The 11525-nt window shown below is 45.4% G+C and overlaps 1 protein-coding gene across 3 annotated transcripts in view; it reads left to right on the top strand.

The window, feature by feature from the left end:
• Positions 1-7177, top strand: part of Henmt1 (HEN methyltransferase 1) — a 22614-nt gene extending 15437 nt beyond the window's left edge. For 2 of the 3 annotated variants that reach the window (XM_021158785.1, XM_021158786.1), the window contains exons 6-8: positions 921-1100; positions 1861-2038; positions 3433-4300. In XM_021158785.1, the coding sequence (XP_021014444.1) occupies positions 921-1100; positions 1861-2038; positions 3433-3861 (787 nt within the window). In that variant the 3' untranslated portion in view covers positions 3862-4300. Of the gene's footprint in view, positions 1-920; positions 1101-1860; positions 2039-3432; positions 4301-7149 lie in introns of those variants that run through there. The other variant, XR_002377579.1, reaches the window with a different exon arrangement.
• Positions 7178-11525: the final 4348 nt, after the last annotated feature.

Below are 11525 nucleotides of genomic sequence, written 5' to 3' on the forward strand. Positions count from 1 at the left end.
TGCATGTGATCATGTTGTATAACCCTCATCTCACAGTGATGCATGTGATCATGTTGTATAATCCTCATCTCACAGTGGTGCATGTGATCATGTTGTATAATCCTCATCTCACTCTCACAGCCCAGCAGCCCAGTTGTTCTGATCTCCACCTCCCAGCGTTGGGGTTACAGATGTGTGTTCCAAGGTCAGATTGTGTCTGTGAGGACAGGGGATCTGAACTGAGGTCCAAGCATGTCCACAAGTGTGTGTGAGTTCAGGTGCCTCTGGAAGCTGGAAGAAGGTGTGAGCTACCCTGGGTCTGGAGTTACACCTGACACGGGTTCTAGAAACCAAACTCAGATCCCCTGTAAGAGCGGTATGTGCTCAGAATTGCTGTGCTCTCTGTAGCTGCCTGGGAATGCATTTTTGAAAAGCGCATATAGTGGTAATGTTGTGTTCTTGGGGCAAATCAAGGACTATACAAACTCAGATGCTTTAAAAAAGGAATACCAGCCAGCTGGGCATGGTAGCACACGCCTTTAATCCCAGCCCTCGGGAGGCAGAGGCAGAGGCAGGCAGATTTCTGAGTTCGAGGCTAGCCTGGTCTACAAAGTGAGATCCAGGACAGCCAGGGCTATACAGAGAAACTCTGTCTCGAAAAACCAAATAAATAAACAAATAAACAAACAAATAAATAAGGAGTACTGCTATGAGTTCTATAGAATGCAGCAGAAGATCTTAGTTGGCAGATCATCCTGAACAGAACTGGGAGTGGGAAGAGTTCAGACATAAAAACAATTGTTCATGGGTTCAGGACTGGTGCATTATCAAAGGACTGAGAAATCAATATTCAGGTAGGAATTATTTTTGCTCATTACATTAATATTCAACCAGGGAAAGTGAAGCCACATTAATTTCATCTTTGTTATTAACCACTTTAGAATAGAACACTTGGATTCAGATGATCTGGCCAGATTTCCTGATGTGGTTTTTGGATACCTGTCACCAGCCATGGTTGTCATCAGCACCCCAAATGCTGAATTCAACCCCCTGTTTCCTACAGTGACCCTGAGGGACGCTGACCATAAATTTGAGTGGAGCAGAATGGAGTTTCAGACCTGGTAAGTTCAGAAGGTTGTTTGTTTGTTTGTTTGTTTGTTTGTTTTGGTTGGAACCCTGTTATAGGAAGGAAATAAGCTGTGATATGTCTGTCTTACCTATGCTGTTTCTTACTTGATTCCAGCAAGGTCCCCATGTGTGACTTACAAGGTAGTGAGAGCACAAGGAGAGCAGCGGGAGAAGAGTGTGTGCCTACTAGATGTCTTTAAGAGGCACCTGCAGTGTTGGCATAGGATGAGGGCCAAAATGGGGAGGAAGGTCTGGGCTGTGAGGGGTGGCTTCTTGGTTTGTGCACTTTTTTTTTTTTTTTGGTATAATTCCAAATGTGCATAGTTTAGGCTGAAGTCTTTGAGATCTCCTCACCCACCCCTACTCTCTGCCTGACCCATAGCTTCCCTTTCCTCTTCCTATGGTGACTCAGAAGCTGAAAATGTGCCTTTGTTCCCTACAGAAATGGGGCATCCCGGTGAAATACCCTGTGCATGCACAGGGATCTATAACTTTAGATCTTTTTTTATTTGAGGTGGTCTCTCCTTATATAGCTCAGGCTAGCTTTAAACTCCCAACCCTTCTGCTTCTTCAGTCTGAGTGGCCTGATAGGTACCCACCACCATGCCTGGTTTAGAAATTCTCTGATTCGTCATATTTCTGTGTTTCCTAACACTGCCGACAAGAAGGCGCTTGGGAATCGTTTGTTTGATTAGCTGTTTGGCCATACCTGTATATTCAGAGAAGTGGTTTCCCTCTGTTGTTTGATTTCAGGGCTTTACACGTGGCAAACTGCTACAATTACCATGTGGAGTTTACTGGGGTAGGGGCACCGCCAGCTGGATCTGAGCATGTTGGATATTGTACCCAGATAGGTGTCTTTACAAAGAATGGCGGGAAGCTCTCTAAACCTTCGGTTTCCCAACAGTGTGACCAGCACGTTTATAAACCTGTGAGTATTCTCCTGAGCTAGCTGTCGGGGAGAGGAGTCTGTGGGTCAGTGTGACGGACAGTGGGGACGAGGGCAACTTCTATGAAGACTACCACTGCTCCTCCCTCCGTCCGTCCTCCCCTCCTTCCCTCCCTCCTCCCTTCTCCCTCCTTCCATTTTCCTTCCTTCCCTCATTCCTTTCCTCTACTTCTCCTTTTCTCTTTCCTTCTTCCTCTCCCCGTTTCTTCTTTTGGTTACTGGTTCACAAAGTAGAAAGAGGTATAAATGGCCTGGTTTGTTTGTTTTTTGTTTTTTTTTTTTTGAATTTTTATTTCTCTCTGTCTTCTCCCTTTCTGTCTTTCTTTTTTGACAGGGTCTCACTCTGTACCCCAAGATGGCCTAGGCTTGCTATGTAGACCAGACTGGCCTTGAACACATACAGATCTCCTATCTCTACTTCTCACGTGCCGGGATTAAAATCGTGCATCACCACACCTGGCTAAATGACCTATTTTTGAGGTTCCTCATAGAAAGATCCTTCAGGCTGGATGAGTGTTGGCTGGGTTGGCCTATGGCACACTTTCAGAGTGCTTGGCCCCTTGGTTTTATGTTACTGAGAACAGTTTGCTGGAGGCCTTCTTAGGGTGTTTTAATGCAGAGCTTTTGCTCCCTCCTTTGTTATATCTTAGGAGTGTCAGCAGTAAAGAGAAAGCCAGGAATAGTTCCTCCCCAGCCTGTGATTAATGATCAGTGATTAGTGTAAGAGTGTGAGTGTGATAGCACCCCTCACCTTATCTTTCAAAAGAATACATTCTTCATTTGGTGGAATCATTTTCATTTACTCTTAATTTTTCTTTTGTTTGTGTTTCACTTCATTGTCTGGAGTGGCCTGGCTCTCTTGGCTCAGTAGCTGTCCTGCCTGAGCCTCTCAGGGAGCTGGGGTTAGAGGTGAGCATCACTGCTTCTTGATTGGACCATTTTCCCTTTTTACACGGATTACCATGCAATATCAGGTAGAAACACTGGGTTATGGGTTTGATCCAGCCCACAACTATGTGTTTAACTCTAGTCTCCCCAGATCCAGTGAGCTCTTCTGGCCTCAGTGGGTGCCTGACATGCATATGGTGCACAGACATACACACAGGCAAAAGACTTACACACAAAATAATAATTTTTGTTTTTTTAAAATTAAAGTTAGTGCCTACTGGTAGAAGCCGGACTGGGAAATCGTTGGCATTAGAATTAGAAGCAAACCAGCTAGCTAATGCCTGCATGTATTTGGCTCCCAGTAAAATCAAGGCTTTTACAATGAGTAGGCTCTGACACATAGGCAGGAGGCACTCATGGTTCCTGTGGGGCTGAATTGCTGATGATTTAAAAAGCTTTGGTATTTTGTTTGGCTTTCTGCCCTTCAGGTTTATACAACCTCCTACCCGAGTTTACAGCAGGAGAAGGTGCTCAAGTTTGTTCTGGTTGGGGAACTCCTGATACAAGTGGATCGACTGAGGCTGAGATACCAGAGAATGCTGCGGGACCGGGAGAAGGACCAGGGCCCTAAGCCAGGGGACACGGACTCCTGCCCAGCCCCCCACCTCCTGTTGGGAGCAGTCTTCACGGAGGCTGAAAAGGCCAGGATAGAAAGTTCTCCCAAGCCCTTCTGTGAAGGAGAGAAGTTTTACATTCCCCTGCAGAGACTGCTCACTTACCCCAAACTGCACCGCCTGTGTGCTGATGAGGACAGGGTGCGGTCCCTCATCGCTGACTCGGTTTGCTTAAGCAGTGATGGCTCCGCAGTCGTGGTTGACCTGCATAATTCTTGGGATTATCGGCCGGAAGATAACTGAGCCACCCGGACTTCATGAAGCTCAGAGACCCACTGATAGTTGGGGTTTGCTTAGGATTCAAACTTTTTGTCATTTTAGTGGTGCCGGGACTCGAACCCTTGCACATGGTAAGCAAGCACTCTGCCACTCAGCTACATCCTCAGCCCTAGAATTTAAACTCTGTACAGTCATAATTCAAGAAATAGTTTGAGAGTTTTAACACAAATTGGGTCCTGATCTCGACGACAGATCTGCCTGACACATATAGACCGCCCTTTGCCTGAGGAAGGGCTTAGCTAATAGTCATTGCTTTCTTTTAATATTAGATTAGATTTTTTTTTAAAATTGGAGTTTACAACAATGAAGAAATTGGATGTGGTAATGTGTTAATTTTGTCTTCACCCACATTTTGGTGTTAGAACAAGCGTATGTTGTATGTGACATTAAACATTTAAATGTAGTCAAAGCCACTTGAGAACCTTTCCCAGGGCTGGGCATAGAGGCTCACACCTGTAATCCTAGCACACGGATAGATGTGACACGAGGATTATGGGTTTGAAGCCAGCCTGGGCTACATGGTAAAAGCCTATCTCAAAAACAAACACCAGTTCCTCTGCTCAATTTTTCCCAGGGGTGATGTAGGTTTAAGATCTAGGATTATCTTTTTTTTCAAAGTTTACCTATTATACTTTGCATAAAATGGTGCCTGAAAAAAAAATCTGAAAAATTCAGATTTTTCATAGAGAAAACTCTGAATCCCAGGGCTTTGCATGTTCTAGGCAAGTGCTCACCCTCCTAGAGCTTTCTGACTGGAGTTGGGATGGTAGTAGTATAGGAGAGAGATACGTGGCTTTGTTTAATGAAAAAGGGGCTTCAAGGAGATATTTGTGTGTGAGGCATGGGAGTCCAGAGGCAACTCAACTAGGCATGCTCTGCAGTGTCAGAGCCACGAGTGTCCATCTTCATAACCATGGCAGACATAGAGGGTTAACCTGGCATAGCCTACACTAGCAGAAAGGAAGAGAGGTCGAATGTTCCAGCTGCCCAGTGTGCTTTGCTGCTCGTTGCTAGGCAACACTACTGACCCTTCCTGGGCTCACATAAGGCAGTGAGGGAAGTTGAGAAGCATAGTCTGTGTTCTGAGGGGCTGCATGCATACTTGGTCATCTCCTAAGGAACCAGAACAAACCGCCTGTGCCGCATGGCAGAGTCTGACCTCCCTGAGATGTGTTCCGGGCTGCAGAGTCAGTCCCTGGGCAAGCGCTCTGTGAACCCTTATTCTTAAACTGAATCTTCAAGGGTTCATAATCAGTGGATTATGAAATCAGAGGGTTTTCAGAGAGAAAAATCCTCATTACATAAGCAGTGCCAAGCAGCTGCCCTCTTAAGTCTCTTAGCTGAATCCGCCAGATCTTTGTGTGCTCGAAAGGTGCGTTCCCCTCCCCCTCCCAAGCTCTTCACTTCCCTACATCTGTGCCCAAGGTTTGTCTTAGGGCTCCCTGCTCATCCTTGCTCTTTGCTGAAGCCATGTTTTCTAGCCAGGGTCAAGCTGTTCATCACATCTCTGAAGTTAGTCCATCAGTTGTCTTGAAGCCTGGTGACCCTGATCCCTTACCCACGGACCCCTATGTGCTTACAACTTACGGGGACAAGGGCTGCTTTTTTCATTTCCTGCACCTACCCCTTCCTCTTCCCCAGGGCTTGTACATGCTAGTCAAGTACTCTACCACCGAGCCCCACTTCCAGCCCTTGGCTTTTACTTACATTCTGAGTTTGTGTTCACCTCCTAGCTTTGATAAACACATTTCTTTGCACATTAGAAGGTTTCTTAACATTCCCACCCAGGGATCAGCATAGTTCTTGTAGGGAGCCTTTAGCGGTTAGTCTCCCCCACCCCGCATCATAGCCCTCCAACTCTGCTTGAGCTGAGCTGAGGCATAACATAATTTTATGTTTAGCATAAGCATGCAGTGCTTCCAGTTAGGACGCATCGTTCAAAGCAGCCGTTGGATTTAGTTTGTCATAGTCTGCTCTTTCCTCTTAGGGGCTGGAAATATATCCCAGGGCTCTCGGTATGCGCAGTGCAGGCTCTCTACCATTGAGCCTTGTCTCCAGCTCAGATCCTTGTTCTAAAGAAACAGTCTTACCCTTTAGCAGCACACAAAGAGCTGGGACAACTAGAGATTGCAGTTCCCAGTGCTGTGACTTCAGAACACAGGCCTCATGTGGAAGGGGCACGCCCACGATCCCAGCATTGGGGAGTGGGGACAAGTTCCGAAGTTCAGAGTCTTCCTCGTCTACATAGTGAGTCTGAAGCTACCATGGCTTACGTGAGGCTCTGTCTCACGGGGAAAAAAACCCTCTCCACACATACAATAAAAACCAAAGACAGAAAGCAACCAATCAGGTTTGCTAGGGGAATGTGCTCTAATAAATGCTAGGGAGATAGTGTTGTAGTATTGACCCAGTTAGAGAGCCAGTGTTATTAAAATTGTTTCTCAGCCTGAGTAGACTTCAAGAAACAAGTAGAGAAGTGCAAGCAAACACACAGTCTAGCACACGCACAGTCCTCTCTGCTCTCTACTGAGTGACTTTTGCATTGCTGCTAATCAGACTCAACACACATAGAGGTACACAGACACAAGCACGCACACACACACACACACTCCCCTCTGCAGAATAGAGAGTGTCCATGCAGAACGGAACGGTGTCTGCTTCAACCATTGCCCCCTGCTCAACCCATCGCCTGTGAGCCCTTGGCTTTCTCTTACTCCACCGCACAGCTCATTTGAGCCTTGCCCCAGGATGCTGAGTGACAGATCTCTTCTTTCTTATTCCATCTTAGTGTGGGAATTTTCAGGGAGCTTCCTGGGAAATCAGACATGGGAGATGCAGTCTTCGAGGTCCTAATGTCTCATGCTACCTTGGTAGCTGAAACTTTGCAAGCCTTGGAACGAGGGGGCTTCCCTAGCTTCTTTATTGTCTGGAGATACTTAGGACTATCTCTGTGCTGGGATCCAGTCCAGCACCCTGCAGATGTTAAGCAGGGGCTTTGCTGAGCTCAATCCTAGCCTTGAGTGTTTTGTGTATTTTTAATCCTCTTCTCTTTTCCTGCTGGGGAGCTCCTCCTAGGAATACACTGTCCCTGATATCTTAAGTAAAGTATATTCACTGCTGCCATCTCTTCTGGCCTACACACTGGTTCGTGCCAGGAAGTTTGTGAATGGAGAGGAAGTATATTTTCTTTCAGGCTTAAATTCTGGTTGAATTTCAAGTGTTGGAGACCTTGTTTTTTTTTTTTTTCCTCAGACTCTCTTCATAGCTGAATATGGCCTTGAACTTCTTGCTTCCGCCTCCCGAGTGCTGGGATTATAGGCCTGTGTTAGCATATCCCATTTTCTGCAATGCTGGGAACTGACCCCAGGGCTTCATACATGCGGGCAGGCACTTTACCAACTGAACTGCATTCCTAGGCCTCCGATGTTTGAGATCGTAATGAGGAAGGTTGTTATTTTTAAGCCTCCCTGAAAACAGAAAGCAGCAACTGAACCCCAAAGGCCCTTCCTTCCTTATTCCCAGCATGCCCAAGGCCTGAGTTTGATCGCCTGGTAGCATAAAAGAAAAGATTCAGCTAGCTGTGGTGGCACACAACTGCAGCTTCAACACTCAGAGGCAGAGACAAATTTGAGGTCAACCAGCTCTACACAGCATGCTTCAGGACAGCTGGGGCTACACAATGAAACCCTGTCTCAAACAAGCAAGGAAACAAAGGAACAAAGACTGTTAAATTATTTTTCTTATGATCTTACAATTTAAGTTTTGAAATAAAAAGTACAGTTCAGAATGATATAATCTAGAGTAAAGCTAGTCATACCTTAATTCTTTTTATCCTAATACCCACCACCTCCTAGCCTCTGGGTGGTGGTGGTGGTGCGGGCACTCCTGGCTTCTCCCTTTCATTGTTTCCGGAACAGCAGCTCTGCCCATTTTGCACATAGTCCAGTTAACTGTTTTACATCAATCTCCAACAAACGGCATAAGGGCATGGGTTTTTCACACTTGTTATCCTTGTTCTTTTTACCAATACATGTTTTAAATATTTACTTTTTAAGTCATATGGACATTTGTGTGTATCTGTGTCTGTGGAGGTCACAAGGGGACAGTGATCCTTTGGGGCTGGAGTTCCAGGCTGTTGTGAGCCACCCAGTGTTGGAGCTGGGAACTGAATGTCAGTCCTGTACAAGAGCAGCAGGCGTTTCTAACTGCGGAACCTTCTCTCTGGCTCCTATTGTATCTTTTTCATGCAGCGTTGTCTTTGGCAGTTTATAAATGCAACTGGATGTGTTTCCTTTTGTATCAGCAACATGTTCTTTTGCAAAACATTAATAGTTGTGTATAGGAATTCATGCTGGAAATTCCCAACTGTTCTTTTCATTTTGTGCATATGGGTGTTTGCCTGTCTGTGAACCAAGCGTATGTGGTACCCTCAGAGGGCAGAAGAAGGCATAGGATTCTCTGGACCTGAAGTTACAGACAGTTGTGAGCTGCCACATGGGTGCTAGGAATTGGATGTGGATCCTATGGAAGAACAGCCAGCGATCCCCTATTTATTATTAAGAATGTAAAGAAATGTCCCTCAACAGTTTACCCTTTTTATACATCCCTGCAGAAGACTTAGCAAACATGCCTTGCTCTCAGTTCACTTAAGTGTAGACCACAGGCTGGCAAGAACTAATGACTAATGGGGGATAGGTTATTCACCCCACCTCCCACACCCCTGGTATATCACTTGAATGGACAACATAGTATCATTTTTATTATTTACTTATTTAATTTGTGTGTATAGGTGTTTTGCTGTGTTGCTGGTGTGGGCGGGGCAGAAGAGGGCATCGAATCCCGTGGAACTGAGTTGCAGACAGTTGTGAACCACTGTGTGGGTGATAGGAATTGAACCCCGATCCTCTGGAAGAGCAGTTGGCACTCTTAACCACTCAGCCATCTCCCCAGGCCCCTGGGCCACATGTTAATATGAGTTAAACTGCTCTGTGTGTCAACAAATAATGTGGTTTCATAGGTGGCAGAATTTTACTGTAACACTTAACCTTAGTAAATTTTCATGCTGCTCAGCAGGGCCCCCATTCCCAGACAACATGTGAAATGTGTTACCAGCCACAGCCTCCAACTCCTACTTCTGGTCCGGATGGCTCTAAAACTCGCTTTCTGCTATTATGACAAATTATCCGAGGTACCTAAAAGGAGACAAGTCTTGTTTTGGCTTACTGTCTTGGAAATTCCTGTCTGAGATACTGTCATTGCTGCTTTAGACTTGTGGCAAGGCAGTGCACATTGGTCAGACCTCACAGTACAACAAGACCACTCCCTTTGTAGCCAGGGAGCAGAGGAAGAGACCATGGTCTCGATTCTGCAGAAGCACTCTCCACCCCCCCCCCCCAGTGTCCTAAGATCTTCCGTGATTTTTCTTCTACCTCCTAAAGGTTCTAAGCCCTCCCAGAAGTGCCTCCCTAGAGCTCTCTGGGAGACATGATGATAGCAAGAACTTCTAAAGATTTCTGTTACTTCACAGAAGCTTGTCTTCCCAGCATTCCTTGAGTGTAAATTATTTCCATATCATCTGCACGTTGAGACCTGGCCCCTTTAGTGTCTCAATGAGACGCCACAGCCCGCTACCCCCTTTCCTCACAGGAACATACATCCTTTCTCAGGCCTTCTTGTTCCTTCGCACCCTTCCCCATCTGTCTGTTATGATGTCCAGTCTTCCCCTCTACAGCATCCCCAGCAGGCACCTCAGCTTCCATACAGTGTCTTCAGCCCTCACTTCTGTCAGCAGTGGCCCAGGAACAATTCCAATAAAAGTAGTTTTCCACCACTGGATTGAGTTGCAGTGACAACTCTCACCACATCTGGCTCTGTGGTTTGTGTTCAGCACTTTCAGGAAGTCATGGGCTGATGGCCACTAGCAATGGCATCAGGATCTTCCAAAGACATTAAGAACATCGTGTTTCCCATTGCACAGGATGCTATGCAAACACAGTATATGTATACTGTGATACATGATATATGATACATATCTTTGAGAATAGGAAAAATAACATTTAGCCACAATGTTGAGACATGATAAACAAGCCGGTGGGAGTTGATAGGAACCTGAACTGTAAATAATACTCATTTTGAAGTCCTACATGCTGGTTATATCCTCTACCACATGCAAAAATTAACACGTCATGTATCTGCTGGGTTTTTAATGTTCCTGCTTTTGTGGGATAGTCACGAGAGAAGCTGCTCAGACATAAGTTTAAACCTATAGAAAGTCTGTATTAGCCTGGTGATGACCACATTTGGGTGTTCAGGATCCCAGTGTAGCACCAAGACTTTCTCAGGGTGGACTTTTAAGCACAAAACCCATAGTCTGGGTTGACAAACTTCAGTTAACAAGAACAGTTAGCCAGAAGCAGAACTACAGAAGTCAAAAAGCAGGAGATTTCCCCATAACTATGGACTTGGTTGGATTAGGTCTTTGTTTCATCTTGGCAGGTGGTGCTGAGTTTTACAGCCTGAACAGCACTTCCATCATGGAGTCAGTTATGCTAAGAAGGTCTGGGGGCTTTTACATCTGCCAAATTGAATACACATTTTGCCTGAATCCCTTTTGCCTTTAACACTGTAATTACCATTTTTCTACCCATTTCTCTCTGCGGGCTGTGGTTCAAGCTAACATTAGTCAGACAGAGTTAAATCAGTTCCTTCACTCCTAGAAACACCGCAGCCTGCATCTACACCTTAACCATGACGTATGCTTCCTGGGTCTCCTCATGGACCTGTACTTCCAGGACCTTTTATTAATCCCACACCAGAGGAAACATTTCACCTTATTTAAGCAACACGGGCAAGACTTGATACAATTTTTTTGGCAGATATTTTAAAAAATTTGAAATTACTACTGAAAAAAAAATCCAATGTGTTTTCCCTTTGGTTTCATTCCGTGGATTATATGTGCAGACAGAGGATTCCTTGAGAGTCACTGAAGTTCAATGCCAGAAAATGTCACACTTTTCCTAAGTATCTGGATACATTGTAGCTTTGACTCCGATTAATAGAGTAGAAAGCAAAGCAAATGCCAAACCAACTGACCAAAAACCAACCTTAGGATGCCCGCTCCAATTTAGCAGAGTTGGAATTGCATAGGAATGAGTCTAAAGTGGTTCACTCAGGGGTGCCTATGCAGAGATCTTCCATGGCTGCAAACCCCAGTCCAAGGGCTCTAAGAGAACAGCAATGTTCTTTTGACCATTTTTTGGGGGGGGGTTTGGAGTGGGGGTATGGAGGTACCATTTCACTCTGTAGTCCTAGCTGTCTTGTATCCAGATACTTAGGAAAAGTGTGACATTTTCCTTAGCTGTCTTGTAACTCAATACGTAGCCCAGGCTGTCCTCAAACTCATAGTGATCTGCTTGCCTTCTGGGTGCTGGGATTTTAGGCACGAGCCACTGTACCTAGCTTCCTCATGTTTTAAAAAGTAAAGAGTTGGAGAGATGGCTCAGTAGTTAAGGATCTGTTAGCAGGAGATTCAAGTCTTCCAGGTCTTCATGAGTACCACATTGATGTGCACAGCCCCCCATACATGGAGATAAAAAGCGTTAAAGTAAAATCTTAAGATTAAGAGCATC

Source organism: Mus caroli, chromosome 3 (genome assembly GCF_900094665.2).
Source record: "Mus caroli chromosome 3, CAROLI_EIJ_v1.1, whole genome shotgun sequence".
NCBI lineage: Eukaryota > Metazoa > Chordata > Mammalia > Rodentia > Muridae > Mus > Mus caroli.